Genomic DNA, 16,440 nt, shown 5'->3' on the forward strand with positions numbered 1-16,440 from the left:
GTATGGGCTACCATCACCCACCAAAGTGTGGATGTAGCTTGTATAAGATTTGTAGTTAGAACCCATTGTCCCAGAGCCAGCCCACTACTTGGAACGTCAAGATAACCGTGCCATGATGATAGTAGTTATATAAATATAGGTCCTACTATATGGTACCAACACATGGCTATAAATGGTGATGATTTCTCACAAGTGAGCACAGGTTGGTAGTGTTCTAGTGCAAGAAGTTGCTGGTGAGCGGAGTGAGCCCACATTTCAGCAGTAGCACCAACACTGGTACAAATGAGGACTGTCCATTCCCTGTTGTGCCAGAAGAGGGCAGCATTGCTGTTCTCATTTACCCCCACTGTGAAAGTACACATGTAATCAGATGAGCTCTTTTGGTTCAAAGAAGAAAGATTTGCTCAGTTTTAATAGGCTTAACTTCAAGTCAGGTCAACCATATATGAAGTCTCTTCACGGTGGCATTGAAGTGCAGTCAAATGGTCAAAACATGGTAGTGTTTCCCCTAGCCAGAAGGTGTAGGTGTGGGGGAGGATGCGCGCTTTTTTGGGGGGGGGGGTTCTCAAAATGCATATCTGTGCTCAAACATTAAGACTTATATATAATAGTACATGTGCACAGTAACGAGCAGGAAAATATCTGTATAGTTTACATATAAATTGTCTCCAGATTTAGGAAAATATACTTTTATTAGACCAAGTAGTATAGACAAACTGTCTGTCATACATAACAAAAAAGATAGTGGTGGAAGAAGTACTCACACTTCTTACTTAACACACCTGCCAATCACAGATATGTCCATGATTAAAAAAAATTAAAAAAATAATACTGTGGCGGTCGGATTTAAGGGGTGGCGGCCCGCCACTGCTTAATGCAGGTAGGGGAAACACTGGTACATATTAGACAAATCAGGATCTGTCACTCAGCAAGATGTGAAATAGTATTGCTTTATCATAGTAGTCTACTGTTCTGATGTCAAAATGTCACAGGAAAACTCTAAAACAGTCTGGTTGGTTCTGTATTCTGTACTCCTATAGTGTGTGTGTGTGTGTGTGTGTGTGTGTGTGTGTGTGTGTGTGTGTGTGTGTGTGTGTGTGTGTGTGTGTGTGTGTGTGTGTGTGTGTGTGTGTGTGTGTGTGTGTGTGTGTGTGTGTGTGTGTGTGTGTGTGTGTGTGTGTGTGTGTGTGTGTGTGTGTGTGTGAGAGAGAGAGAGACAGAGAGAGAGAGAGAAATAAAGGTGTCCTAAAACACTGGGCTTAACCTGTGGGTCGGTCCTCACATGATTTTGAGGGGGTCCCCAGTTGACAGTGAAGTGATAATTTAAGGACTTGTAATATAAAAAAGAAAGAAAGAAAGAAAAAGACCATTACTGCATCAAAAGCAATCAACAAACTATACTAGTCAAACATTGGCTAAATTGTCAAATAATATAATAAAGAGACAAACATTTTAAAAATAGCCGATCTACAAGCTCAGAGTCAAAACGCCTCGCAACGCGTTGTAGATCTACTATTTTCACAATATTTTTTCTTTTCTTTCCTTTTAGGACACCTTTTCGGTTTTTTGCCTGCCTGTCCCGATTGAACATTTTAATTTAAAGTTTTGGATCATTGTGTTATTGAGAGCACAATAATAATGACAAGTGTAATCCATGGATTTTGCTTCTAAGACAAAGAGGAGAATGCTACATGGGTCTCAGTCTTCTAAGAGTATTCTGGGCTTCAGCCATCCTTAATCTTGACCAGGGAAAAGAAGCCATTTACAGAGTACAACAGCCATTCTCAGTGCACTGTAGCCAAACATAAACCTCCAAAGGGACACCCAATTAATCATTTTACTTTGACACAGATTGTTTCATTTAACATTTGAGCACAATTTCATGACACTCATGAGCTCACTCCTTACTTCATCTGGGAACAGCTCTGGCCCACGGTGTGCTGCTGATGGTTGTTATGGGGCAGAATCTGGCAATCCAGTTATGACTCCCACACCAAGATATTCGCTGAAGGTGGCATTTGTACATATTCATTAGAGACTGAGAGTGAAGGAGAAAGAGAAATGCTAACATTGTTAGTGCAAACACTAGTGGCATGAGAGGGAGCAAGACTGATAGCTTGACAGGTTGTTCACATTAACACGATGATACAGTATGTTATTTTTCAAACAAAAAAAATCCAGTCTGGCTAAGTCACAGGAAATTGGACCCTAAAATGTTCTGGAAAAATTGGTAGAGAAAGCTACTGTTAGGTTCCATTACCGAAGTTTCTTGTCCCTGCACGCTGAATATAACACTGTATATGCATACACTGTACGGTAGTCTTCTACAACAGGGACTAGTCTGAAATACAGTATAGAGTTAATAGAATAAAATAGGTTACTATATCGAGAAAAGGTCTAGCAGCCATGTAACACAGGACACTTCATATATAGGGGTCTGTACCCAAGGTTCTGTACCCCTTCATTTTCCATCTACACAAAATGTGCTAATTGTTTGACTTTTATGACATGCCCAGAATAGGGACGCCAGGGTTCATGTGGTTCAAGGACCATATACCTGATGGCATGTTTAGCCCATTGACTATGACTCATGGTTTACTTGGCACTCATTCTGACCATTTTCCGAAGCTTGTTACATTTGATTTCCAAAGGTACGGTATGGAAATCAACTTGAACAGCAACTTCAAACTGTTTTAAACGTATGGTAAAGCACAGATTTATTTTTGAAAGTCGAGCTGAAAATTGTCCCTGGAGGAAAGATTGATTTATCAAAGATGTTTAGCCAACATTGAGTCAATTATTCAGGTAAATTCGGTTGCATTTTAATGACTTTGGAGAAAATATAAACAAATGTAAAATCTAAAATGACATAAAAGACAATTAACAGAACAATGGTCTTTAATATGGCCGAAGTTGTGAATAGACAATGTCATTTATTGATGCCAGTATGGTCTTTTAAATTAGCCTATTAAAAGGCAAAATCTTGAGTGTTAATTGAATTCTGAGGGTGTTTAAAAATTAACTCTCAGGATTTTACTGTGAAGCTTGTTAATGTTTTGGTTCTGAATATCTATTTTCATCTTTCCCCCCTGTGTCGAAAAAAGAACAAAAGGGAAAGAAACAAAATGTGAAGGAAAGAATCGGTCCTCTGAGGGAACCAGTATAGATCAGACTCCCTATTAGGCCTGGTATGTGTTTTTTATGGTGTTATTTGTATTCATCTACAGTCATACATACCACACTTCAGCCTGTATTTACCCAGCGTGGGCTTCAACCATGTGGGCAAAAATATTGACATGAATTCTTTTCATGCTACTATGGGCGAGTATGCATCAAATGGGTTTAACTAGCCACCAGAGGTTTGGCAGAATATAAACAATGTTAAAATGACATTTTAAAGGGCTACATTAAACACAGCAATAATATTTCTGCACCGCGTTACTCAGCCAGTAGCCTCGATCTCCAGGCTTTTATTGTTTAGTTTTGCTAAAAAATAAAAACTTTAAAGATTTTTTTTTTTTTTTTAATATCATATGGTGTATGTCCCTCAAACCTTTTTCAAAAGGTTTGAGCCTAAATCATCACTCAGATATACTCATCCCAAGTCAATTGTGTCTGTTAATAAAAAAAAAATATTTAAAAAAAATATTTAAAAAAAATGGAAAAATTCTGCATAAAAAGAAGCATCTAAGAAAAATACAAAATCGAAAAAAAAACACTTTGAACATTTTTGAACAATTCCACCAAGTGTTTGAGGTGCCTGTTTCACCCACTTCCGGGGGGCGGAGCCAAAATCAGAGCCCGAAGTATTTGTTCGTAGACCCCCACTTAGGGGGGGTAGAAAAAGTTTCGGAGCGATTCGGGCACTTTTCATTTAACATTGGGTTTGCCATCAATAATGTTTGTGACCTCATAAACATTTCTGGAAATCCATGAAATGAGAAGGAATGACTGAATTAAAAAAAAAACATTTTTTGGGGTACAAGAGACACTGGGGACCCCAAAAAAAAAAAAAAAAACAAGAAAAAAGTGATTTTCATGGTGTAGACCCTTTAACCAATAAAGGCTGTTGTATACTGTGTAAGTGTGCATTTGGGTACAAAACTTTAGTCAAGAAGCCCAAGTGACAGCAGCACCAACAACATAAGATTATAATGAAGCCTTTGACTAGATTATGGTTAGTGTTGCCAGAATGTCAGAATGGCCTAGTGGTTAGAGAGGCCCTGCTGTAACTACAAAGTCTCATGTGATCCCCACAACAGTGCTCCTTTAGTCCCAGAAACACACAGATTAATTGTAAAGGCTTATTTATATTTCATCGAGTCGCTCAACATAATATATAACTGCTATGTTATTCTTGAAGTATATATATTTTTTATACTTTCAAAACTTTCCTAATAGTCAGGGGATATTAGCAGAATATTTTCCAATCTTGGAATAAATTCCTTACCAAAAAAAATCTTCGCCAATGTGTTTGTAAAGGTGTCTAGTAACACATCTCACAAAGACTGAAATGCAGTCCCCCTAGGAGAATTTTTGACAGCTCCTTAAAGTTGGGGTACCCACCATAACCTTGGTTAAAAAAAATCCAAAAAAGAAAATCTAAATTTAACTCTGTTTTAAGTAGCATGTGAGGGGTCAAACTAGGGTGTTTTTATGATTCTGAATCCATTGCAAGCATTTGTTTTGCACCAAAACCACTCCTTGAGCTAAAAACGGCCATAGCCATCCTTTTCCAGGTATACTTTTTGTGTAAAAAGCCCATTGAGATAGGGACGTTTTTAGCCCAAGGAGTGGTTTTGGTGCAAAACAAATGCTTGCAATTTTTGGTAAGGAATTTATTCCAAGATTTTTTAAATATCCCCTGACTATAAAATAGCAGATCTACACTAGAGTATTAGCTCACAGAGCATTGCATAGTGTCACCTTGTGAGATTGTAGATCTGCTATTTCTTTTATTTGAGAAAACTAGATTTTCAGGCCGCTACGCAGCTTTCAAATCTAGTCCTACATTGTGTGCTGAGCAGAGCACTGGTCACTGAGTTATGGCCATTTGAAGTGTTAAACACTGCTGTGGCGCCCCATATGTGTGCAATTTAGATTTTTCGGTGTGACTATTCTCATGCCAGACCCCTGAACAGTGTTTGTGCCAAGTTTGGTTGGTGCGGATTGGAGCAACGGTACGCCTCAGACGACGTGTGGCCCCTGGGGCGCCCTGGTAGCAGTAAGCTGGGTTGTACAACGTGGCCCCTGGCATCACTAAGCTGGGCTGTACAACTGTTGTTTGTCCTGCACCTGGGTATTGAAGTGGATGTCTGTGCACTATTTTAATTTAGTCCCATAATCCAAAATAACAGTCTATATTACTGTGAGTTTACAAACAGTCAAACTAATACTATGTAAACCGATGACTCAGCAATCACGTACTGTCATTTAATAACATTAAGTGAAATAATTATCCCACATAAGGCCTATACCGATGGTGGGATGATACCAGAGGGTTCGGGTGAAACCTATCAAATAATAATTGTTATTCTTTCTTTCACAGTACTTACATTAAATAAGAAATTGTAATTCTTATACGGTATGTCCTCATTTTGCTATCTCTCCAAATGACCATGTACGGATCCCTGTCTCCCATGTCGAGAACCATGTTTTCCTGGCCATGCAGGTTTACAGTGTCCAGTAATGATGCTGGTTGTCTGGCAGCCTGTAAATCAAACCAACATTACTGCTGTTATGGCAACCACAGGAGACATGGCGGGTCATCACTAATCCCAACCCCTGGAGGTAGAAGACTAAGGATCTATAATACTGGACAGCTAGTGTCTGTGCAATAGTTTTAAACAAATACAGAATAATATTTAACACCAAGTGGAGAGAGGACTGAAAACTGGGCCTGCAAAGAAGTAATTATTCTAGACTTTAAAAACATGTAAAGCTGCGTTTTGCTATTTTTGACGACATGCCTTAGAAGCAACAACATGGATGGGTGGTGCTGTGCACATATTTGTTGTTTACGTCTCAATGAAACCTTCAACTATTATTGATTGATGATCAGAAATATCACACAATTCAGGTTTAAGTGTTTCCTGATTTCAGCTACCATGGATCATTTTAAATTTCATGTTACCATGTCAAGCATTTAGTTGTTTCTCTTTCCTAGAGTGATCTACGCTACAAGAGTCAAGAGTAGCATAAGAGTCAAATCCTGGATTATTGACATTACCATTGAAAAAACTTAACCAGAAGGTATAGGTTGGTCTACAATCTACAGTCTGTGGCTTTGTCAGACAGCCAGACATTTGAACTTGTCAATCAGTAAATGTGTGTGACGTGAACTTGTGATAGAAGTTTGTTCTGATAGGGCCAGTCTTGACTTCAACCACACTGAACCTTTGACCCCACTACATTAGCAGCGAAGTGGTTGGCGGATTGAGAAACTGAGGGGAAAGTATTTATCGACACAATTCACCACAACACTAATTAGTTCATTATGCTTAATACCTGTAACCCCCCAAATAATTAACACAACTTAACTGAAACACTGAACTTCCTTTTTTTAACATCATGCTGTAGCCTAAGTACTTCCATTTGGCATGGTTTATAGAATGTAAAACAAACAATATTGTATCAAATGTTTGTAATGTTGCTTATTGACATCTATTGCAAAATATCCACCTTAATTTGAAATTCTGCTTGGAAGAATACAGTGCTGATTTTAGTAACTGAACCTTTACCATCAAAAGTTTTTATTTTCCTGACCATTATCCATTCCTTGGGCGCTGTGCGAAATGTGCTGCTTTATTGGCATGGCCAGCTGTAAAATCAGTAACTGTCAGCGCAGGGCAGAGACTAACCTTTGAAGACCAAGAGAGAGAAACAGAGAGACGGAGAGGGGAGAGAGTAGTTTGTTAGAGGAGCGAGATATTGGACTTCAGACAGTAAACAGGAGGCAGCCGAGCAGTCCAGAAACACACCACAGCTTTGTCATCTCAGCACACTGCCATTATTTCACTTTCACACACTCAACACACATAACCAGCGCGCACCGACACACAAAAATGAGCACACAGCACACACATGCAGGCATAAACACACACACAAACACCGACATTGATCAGCAAATATCTCACAAACACACACACTCTCTCTCTGCACATAGTGTGCCCTGAATTGACTCTTTTCCCTTTTCGACTGATAACGATACCATTTCTAGTCCATGCTCTTTGTGTCTATCTGTTACTGTATATGTCACACTGTTAGACTGTGTCTGTTCCCGACTGCTCTCAGCTCTGAGACACTTGCAGAGCCAGCCTCCCTCTGTGGATATTTATTGGAATGCAATGGCTCCTTTAACCTATTCCATCGACCACTGAGTGGCTCCCATTAAGGCAGGCTGGGACATCCCCAGGGACATGCAGTCAGTCCCTCACTGCCTGCATGTGTATAGGCAGTGTGCGTATGTGTTTATCGAAGGAAATCTTTAGGGGCCCTGTCTCTTGTGTTTCTTAGGGTGCTTGTGCGTCTTCTCGTGTTGGAGAGGGCACTGTGTGTGTATGTGTAGACATGTTTTAGGATGAGAGCCTTGAGTGTTTATACGTGTGCCGTGTTCGAAAAGGTCTATGTATGTATATACGTCTGTTTCTAAGTTTGTGTGTGCTTCATTTGTGCTCGTCACTCGATGTCTGTACAATATGTGTGTGTCCGTGCGTGCTCAACTTCTCGTTCATGTGTGTATCCATGTTCTGCAAGTATATGTCTCTGTGTCCCTGTTGTGGCCCTCGAGGGACCACATCACTTCTAGCAGAGTGTCTTCCAGGGCCCTGCTGGCTTGGGCCCTTTTATTTGGTGTAAATAGCAGCTCATTACTGCTCAGCAGACAAGTGCAGCACTGGCACATGCCTCAGTGACTGGGGGGAGGGGGGGGGGTGGGAGCGTGTCTCAGGGGGTCCCATCAACCTGACAGGAGTTCAAAGGGACACTTAGGTTTGAGGATGTAAAATGTTTGGTTGCACACACACTCCAGCTATGGGAACACACAAGGCAGAGACACACCTCACCTCCACCTCTATGAATGTACGCACTCTTTCGCTGTCACGCACACATGGCCCCCTGGTGGTGAATACCTGTTAGCGGTGACAGTGAGTTAGAGGGGAGACAGATGTTGAGGCAGTTTTCTCTGGTCAGCCATTTACTGAAGTGCTGCGCTTCATCTGCCTCCAATGTATGTCTTCACAGTCCACACAGCACACATAGGCCATCATAGATCCATTTGTTGTGGCTGACACCGATGACAACATTTGTGTCTTCACTGACCTCTCTCTAACTCTCAAATTCTCCATCTGTGCTTTTTCATCCTCCGTCTCCCCATAAAAAGCTCATGACATGTGATTACTTGTGCACTGCTGCAGACAAAACTAGATATTACCAATCTTTACTTTAAAAGAACTTTATTGTATGTCATTGTCACAGTTTTAAACTCGTTTACACAAAAACCCCAAAAGGTCTGGCTTCAGTTCACTGTCTATCGGATGGACAGCGAAGTAAGTTGTATAGCGTTGGGATAGACTATCCCAACACTATACAACATTATATAACTTTAGAACATGAAACATTTAAATTAAAAAATAATGTTAAAGTAATTCAACCCGAGTCCATTTCAATGTTGATTAAAGGCTATTAATATTGTATAACTGTGTTTTTGTGTTACATCAATGTCTTCACATCTGGCATTCTAAACTACATGATTCAACAATACTGATAAGCAAATATTCAATGCTGATCAATAGTATGAACTAGTTCCCGATTTCCAACCCTGCACGACTAACCGCAGCCCTCTGGCGAACTGTGGCGTCTCGTTAAAGACCAGCATCATGTTGTTGATATAGAACATCATCCTCATCCCTGAATCACTTGCAAGGACAGAAGGGGCAGGCCTGGCTTTTACTGGTCTGGAGCCAAACGCTGATGCAGTCCCTGTGGACAGTGTGAGAGCAACTCAGTGGATGCTGGCCCTCCGCCTCCACGTGGTTCTGGCACACCAGACACAGCTTTCTGCTAGTGGTGGCGGCTTGCTGAGGGGAGGGGGGCGGAGAGGGGGCGTACGCAGGCTTGTTGTGGAGGGTCTGAGGTGGGTGCGGGGGCCTCTGAATGGGCCCTGGGGGGTGCTGGGGTCCAGAGAAGCCCCTGACTGCCGCGGTGGCACCGGCGGTAGGCCTGCTGATGGGGCCCGGTGCCGGTTTGTCGGCCAGTTTGAGCCCCACCTGCTCAACGACCTCGTCCATGGAGAGACCGGCCATGGTGCCACGAGAGCTCTTGATCTGCTGGAGCGCAGACATGAGCTGGGCCCGGGTGTACTGTGGGAACTTCACCCCCAGCTTCTCCAGGAGCTTGTCCAGTTTTCCAGCCGAGGCGGGTGGGACGGTGGAGGAGGAGGATGTGGCGGTGGGCGCGGGGTGGAGGGTTTGGGTGGGGGACTGGGTAGATGGAAGTGTGGGGGATGGAGTAGCAGGGTGGCGGGTCTGGACAGGAGAGGAAGAGAGTTTGGGTGGTGGGGTCACTCTCATCGGGGGTCTGAATTGTAGATGTTGTTGCTGTTGGTATGAGTGGGCCTGGTTTGGTTGTGGGTGGGGCTGGTTTGGTTGTGGTTGGTTTGGTTGCGGGTGGGGCTGGTTCGGGTGTGTGTGGAGCTGGTTCTGGTGTGGCTGGGGCTGGTTCGGGTGTGGCTGGGGCTGGTTTGGGTGTGGCTGGTTTGGATGTAGCTGGGGCTGGTTCTGGTGTGGGTGGGGCTGCTGGTTCATGTGTGGGTGGGGCTGGTTCATGTGTGGGTGGGGCTGCTGGTTCGGGTGTGGGTAGCGCTGGGTGGGGTGTGGAAAGGGATAAGGTTGGAATGGATAAGGTTGGTGTGGGAAGGGGGGACGTTGCCGGGGCATGAACCCCATGTTAGCCATATTAGCCATATTAGCCATATTAGGAGGCGGAGGCCCCATTTGATAGGGCAGGAATGGGGGGCGGGGCATTGGCTGCGGCCGCATCTGACTGATTATCAGATCCACCTATGAGAGTAGAGGAGAGGAGCCATTAGATCCAAGTCTACCGACATACACCATAAAATAAAAAAATGCTTTCATTCAGCGCTGGAAGAATTCTGATTAATAATATATCTTATTTCTATGGTGTTGGACAGGAGTTCTCAAACTTTTCTGAGCACTGAACCCCTTCCGTCTCAAAGGTTCAACTGAAGGACTCCCTATGATGATTGCTCAATAGGAATACATGTTGTAATTGCAGTTTAATAAGGTAGGCTACACATTACAACTCTCAGTCTCACTTTAGACTCAGTCTCACACTTGTATCACAATTAACATTCATTGTCTACAACCACAACTTTCCTCACAATTTTGCAAACCCCCTACAGTACTGGCAGTGGCAAGTACCCCTGGGGGTTTGCGAACCCTTGATTGATAATCCCTGTTGTAGGAGATTGCAGTCAAAAATGTTGAACTTATTTGTTGTATTATATCACTCTGTTAATCTACAGAGACAGGCAGACAATCATGCAAGTTACCATGGGAGTCTGCGGCAGAGTGGGTACGTTAATCCTGGATTCAACCTCGTTGCCCTTTCGGAGCTGCTGCAGGACTTCCTGGAAGGTGACTTGGAGCTGGCCCCGACTGCTCCTGACCAGGCTCTCGTGTTTCTCCCATTCCTGTCTCAAATGGCGCTGCTGTGGCGAGGGGTCCATCCTCAGAACGTTCAGATACTGACCCACCTGCAACACAGGAAGATGCAACAATAACACAGTATCAGCCACATCTTTAGGTTTTAAATTTGACTTTGATTGCCAATTGGATGGAAACATGAACAGTGATGGGTTTGAATACATTTAAGATAATGTTAACTCAGGGGTCTTCAACAGGGGGTCCGGGACCCCTGGGGGGTCCTCAGAGTTACTACAGGGGGTCCGCCAAATCTTTGTGTGAAATTATTTCTTTTTTTACATTAACCACTTGAACCAGCCAAAAATAGCAGATCTATAAGCTCCAGCCAAAAATAGCAGATCTACAAGCTCACAACGCCTCGCGCTGCAAGGCGTTGTGAGCTTGTAGATCTGCTATTTTTGACAAAGAGTTATAGATGTGTAGAGGGAAAAAAGAGCAGCAAAAGTTTATCTGAAACACAATTTTATACAATATAGAGGGGGTCCCTGCTTCATCTCTCTCAGCTAGGGGGTCCTTGGCCTGAAAACGTTGAAGACCCCTGTGTTAACTTATTAGCCTGTTCGGCGTTGAATCGCACCTCTTTGAGCCAGGCATCGATGCGAGCCATGGTCACCTCTCTGTGTTTTTCCACGGCAGTGATCTCGTCCTGCAGGGCAAGGACCTCGGCATCCTTTGCGTCCTTCTGCACCCTCTCCATCTCCTTCCTCAGCTCCTCCAACTCCTGCTCCCATGACTGCTTCTCCTCAGCCTGCTCGTCCTCGAGGAGCACCAGCCTTTTCTCACTCTCTTCTAGCTCCTTAGACAGCCTGGCAGCAGGAGAAGAGAACGGAGGAGGGGTGAGCAGAGGAAGGGAGAGGAGACAAGAGGGGAGAGGGGGAGGAGAGGAGGCAACGGGTTAAGCCTGTCAGGCAGAGGTGCACTGATTTTACGAGTACTTCATTTTATGGCACACCGATACCAATAATAATTGCAGATCTGAATAGATTAACTAACAAACAAGCTGGCTACGCAACAGAACTTACAGAAAACATTGCCTGGAAGATAAGAGCTTGCAGTGTCATCCTGCTTCACTGACTAAAATGTTAAAGGGCAAGACCACTTCGGTAGAGGTTTGGGTTGTGTAGTTACCTTGCCATGATGTAACTCCAAAAAGGTGGACAAGAAATCAAAAATAATTGCTCTATTGATTAAAAATATGCTCCTCATTGACTTACATTGTACGGTAAAACAGATCTCAAAGTCACTCTTTTAGCACATAAACGAACACAAACAAAGCTGATTCAGACAATATAGAACATCACCAAACGCAGTACTGTTTGTTTTTTTAATAACATTTTTAACTTCTTGCTGATTTGACCAAAGTGGTCTTGCCCTTTAAGTAATTTAACCAGATGAACCAGTGTACCTATACTTGGCATTTAGGCGAACATTCGGCAAAAATAGATGATTTACAAGCTCACAACGCTTTGTAACTTACAGATCAGGTATTTTCTCGAAGAGATTTGGTGTAGAGGGAAAAAGGAGGAGACCAAGTATAGACCCCTGGGGGACCACGGTCAACTAAGTATACTAGGGTTTAAGTGGTTAAAGTTCTAACTTAACTTGAAAAAATTAAGTACTAATCTGAATACTTTTACTAATCAGAGGCGTACGGTCATTGGGGCCAACGAGGCCATGGCCCGGTCTGTGGGGCAAGATCCGCCAGGAGAAAAAAAACTAAATATCAACATAACATTAGCAGCCCTCACCCTATAAGTCGTCTTTGTTTTCAAATGGGGCTCATTTGCATTCGGCCGAATTGTTAATGAGTGGCCATCAGAAAACCAGTTTCGCCGTCAAACCGGTTCTCAATAGACTTATCAGCCATTGTTGCGCGATTCTGTCCCGGTCAATGTTAAAATTCACCATACGCTGCTGTTACTAATGTCATACATTTCTGGCAATGATTTATTTAAGTTGGAGTACAACAGACCCATTTCCTCCTAAACAATGTTCAGTGGGTATTACTGATACATGCCCATTTCTTTTCTTCCAAAAACTGTCATTTAAGTGTTAAAAAGCGGTATTTCTGTGGACACATCCAACAGCTCATTACTGGATTTGACTTTCCACTGTCCACTTGTAGTCACCAAAGCACTTTTCTCCCTACCCATCTGTCTCCTTTGCCAAATAGCAATATTTTTTACACTTCGATCAATAAAGTTAATCTAATCTATTCATCAAGTAACGACTTCACAAAAACAATGCTGATGTACAGTAACTTAGACATTAGCTGCAAAAAATAGCTTTTTACATGCGTGGATTACATAGGAATGTGGAATGTGAGAATGTGGAAATCAAGGAGTTCCACATTCTCGACTATCTATGCATTTCCTGGTTGAGGTACATTCACAATGGGCATGAGTCTGGCAGTTTTTATTTTGAGCGACGCAATTCGATAAGTGAACTTTTGCAGAACCTGTTATCAGGGTACATGGAGGGCAGTCTTTGACGTCAGTGATGCATGACGTTAGTACTATGACGTGTCGAGACAGATATACAGTCAAGGGAGGCAATCTGGGAACCCATCGGCAAACACATTTTTATAAAAAAAATCCATTGAATGGGGGCACCGGGGGGAAATGGGGGCACCGCCCAATTCATGTGTAGAGACCGGATGTCATCCCATTTACACTCCTTCAGCCCTCTTCTTCCGGTGGTGCTCCTTTGTTTTCATTCCTAATAACAACTTTACACGTTGTAATGGGAGTTGCCGACAGATTCAGCTGCGGAGCTCTGAATGGTCAGTCCGCCCGTTATTTTTGCCCGTTCGCCAGAGAAGCTTGCAGCTTATAATGAGAAAATGCTCACATATCTTAACAACACTGGGTGCACTAGAGAAGTAATGTCCACTTCTTAGATGAACGAACAAGTACCCAAATCATGGAAATGTATCTAAAGAAAAAGAGAAAACAACAACTTTGACCTAGCATTGAAGGAGTGTTTACCTGTTCCTCTCCTCCTCTGCTCTGGTCTTCTCTGTGTTTAACTCCTCTTTCTTGGCTAAGAAGTTCTTCCGGCTGGCCTTGGAGTTATTAAGCTGGAGCTTAACACGTACAGAGTCTAGTTTATCCATCAGGACCTTGGAACAGAGTTGCAAGTGTTGTTAGTTGTTAGTGTTTTCTCTGAATGTTAACTTGCCACAGCATGTATGGACATGCACATGAGTGTGTGTGTGTGTGTGTGTGTGTGTGTGTGTGTGTGTGTGTGTGTGTGTGTGTGTAAAATGCAGTGCATCCATACATGTTGCTGCCGTTTTCCCTCCACCTTCTTCTGCTCAAGTTGATGTTTTGTTTTCTGGTGCTCTGCCTCCTCCTGCTCCTGTTGTGTGAGCAGTGCACTGTGCTGTTTCTCCAGGCCGACCCCGTACTCCTCCATGGCTTTAATCTGGGCCTCCCAGTCCTCGTCTGTGTTTATGCCTATCTCTGACATTAGGCTGTTGACATGGCCACCCTCAGAACAAAGCTCTAGGTGGGGAAAACAAGGAGAGCAAAATCAAACTAGGCTAAATTGTCACAAATAATTGAAAGCCATTCCCACATCATCTGCTAAGGGAGATGAATGTCTAAACTTCACACTAGCAGCAGAGGAACAATGTCCACAACTGTGGTGATATACAGTATATACTATAGAGTAGACTTGTAGCAACATTATTTTTATATAATGTTTTCAGATGACACTTAAATGTCAATTTTCTTTACCTAGATGTCACTAACAAGTCATATGGACTCATTGTAACCCTATGAAGACTTCTGCATATAAAGTGCAAATTATTGGACAAATACAGTTGCACACAGTTGATTTAATTAAGCACCATAGAAAGATATTGTTCAAAACGTTGGTGGAGCAACTATAAAACCTATGGAAAACATAAGGATGTGACAATATGTAGTGAATATGGCAAAACTTAGTATAGTGATGCTACAATGGTTAATGTTTACAGCCAACGCCTGAGGGTCTGTCTGTTTCATGGATGGGCTCTCAATGGAGGGTGTTGCAACTTAGATGCAGATAGCATCTAGTCATGTACAATGCACCGACTTGTCTTTGTTGGTGTATTCTAGCACCTCAACTGAAGTCCATAGTATATCATGCACATATACATCTACCTTTATATCTTATCTCAGGTACTATTTCTTTGATTGATCACAACACGATAGAACTTGCAAGAAAACGAATATCACCCTCCTTTTTTTTACTTCTGTAAACCTGTGATGTGACAATAAAGCTGATTCTGAAGTAGCTGCTAGCCTGGACCAATGCTATACATTAACACTAATAAGTTCCACATCTCTTCTGCAGTATGCAACGTTGCGTCAAAGTGAACCAAAGGGCCTCCCCATGAAACAAAACGCAGAACGGTGACGTGCATGCAGACCATTAAACCAACCCGTCACATCTGGTCCAAATGCAGCACGGGAAGCAGTGTTCTGGAGCCAACATGGCGGCCATGACAAACTAAATTCCTTATTCACTTTTGATTACCTCGTTCTAGTCGATTCACCAGGTTTGAATGGGCATCGTTTCCATGATCTCCTGAAGAAGGCATCGCTGCGCGCAGCTGTCCAACGACGTCCATACCAGCCTGGTTGAACTGAAACGAAACGAGAAGTAAACTTAATATCAACACACTCACTGCAGTGGTGAGTTGACGTTACCCTGGTGTAAAGTTTTAAATCACTCACGCGCCTCACCAAAGTTATAAGTTCACGAGCAAACACGAATAAGGCTTCAGCGTTCTTCCACGTAACGTTATTATTTGGTCGTCGTCTTATAATAACTACTATTACTACGCAAGTAACAATATCAACTGTGTGCGGCTAGCACGAACATGGGCTTTGACACGGAAATGATTGAAACCAGTGTTGCCAGCTTTTGAGAGAGAAACAAGCAACCAGGTCTATGAAAACAAGCCCAAAAGATGCCACTGGGCTAATTGAAAATAGCCGATCTGCGACGCGTTGTGAGCTTGTAGATCTTCTATTTAAAAAAGAAATCTTGAAAGAAAAGTGGAATATGTTTGGAACATTTTAACAACACAAATCTTGTATGGAGGGGTCCCTGGCACAAATACATATGAATTTGGGGGTCCTTGACATGCAAATGTTTGAGAACGACTGGTTTAAACAACATGAAACAAACCCAAATAAGCAACTACACTTTAGAAACCGCAACCCGCAACTAACTACCAATATTTACAAGCAACTTCACAGAAAAACAAGCCCAAAAACGCTTATAATACGCGGACATGGCAACGATGATTGAAACAGGCGGAACACGATCCTCATGAAACCCTCCAATCACAGCTCAACGCAACTGTTTACATCCCATGGCCCAGAGTGACGTCTGCGCTGTCATTCGCTAGCTGACTGTCACGTCTAGCCGAGTGGAAACAGAAAATGACAGAACAATGGGATCATATTTATAAATTACTTTGATCACCACACATTTATTATACAGAATATATTCTGTAGAAAAGTACAATGCCAGATAAATAATAATAATAATAATAATAATAATAATAATAACAACAACAATAATAACAACAATACCAACAATAATAATACATACATCGAACTTATATAGTGCTTTTCTAGGTACTCAAATACGCCTTACAAAAACAAAACTATTATAATATACAATTTTAACCAAGTTCTCTCACAGTGTGGCTGTCCCT

The 16,440-nt window shown here is 42.5% G+C and overlaps 1 protein-coding gene across 3 annotated transcripts; it reads right to left on the reverse strand.

Annotated features, from left to right (window-relative positions):
- Positions 1 to 8,428: 8,428 nt before the first annotated feature.
- On the reverse strand, positions 8,429 to 15,636 carry LOC308089584 (uncharacterized protein). Of its 3 annotated transcripts, none has more exons than XM_080434392.1 (7): positions 15,458 to 15,636; positions 15,249 to 15,357; positions 14,007 to 14,230; positions 13,712 to 13,845; positions 11,302 to 11,530; positions 10,571 to 10,774; positions 8,429 to 10,058 (listed from the first exon to the last, which is right to left on the reverse strand). In XM_080434392.1, exons 2-7 carry the CDS (start codon positions 15,340 to 15,342, stop codon positions 8,913 to 8,915), a joined length of 2,031 nt encoding a protein of 676 aa, XP_080290518.1. In that variant the 5' UTR covers positions 15,343 to 15,357; positions 15,458 to 15,636; the 3' UTR covers positions 8,429 to 8,912. The 3 variants fall into 3 exon arrangements, with proteins under 3 accessions (XP_080290518.1, XP_080290519.1, XP_080290520.1); XM_080434393.1 differs by having other exon boundaries at positions 15,249 to 15,379; XM_080434394.1 differs by having other exon boundaries at positions 15,449 to 15,636.
- Positions 15,637 to 16,440: the final 804 nt, after the last annotated feature.

Source organism: Gymnoscopelus braueri (genome assembly GCF_963280865.1).
Source record: "Gymnoscopelus braueri genome assembly, chromosome: 7".
Classification (NCBI taxonomy): domain Eukaryota; kingdom Metazoa; phylum Chordata; class Actinopteri; order Myctophiformes; family Myctophidae; genus Gymnoscopelus; species Gymnoscopelus braueri.

Excerpts from the sequence above, each read along its gene's own strand:
- LOC308089584 (XM_080434392.1), bottom strand. The coding sequence starts at position 15,342 with ATGGACGTCGTTGGACAGCTGCGCGCAGCGATGCCTTCTTCAGGAGAT. Across the intron at positions 14,231-15,248 it reads GGTGAATCGACTAGAACGAG|AGCTTTGTTCTGAGGGTGGC; the intron begins GTAATCAAAAGT and ends TTCCCCACCTAG. Across the intron at positions 10,775-11,301 it reads TCGATGCCTGGCTCAAAGAG|GTGGGTCAGTATCTGAACGT; the intron begins GTGCGATTCAAC and ends CCTGTGTTGCAG.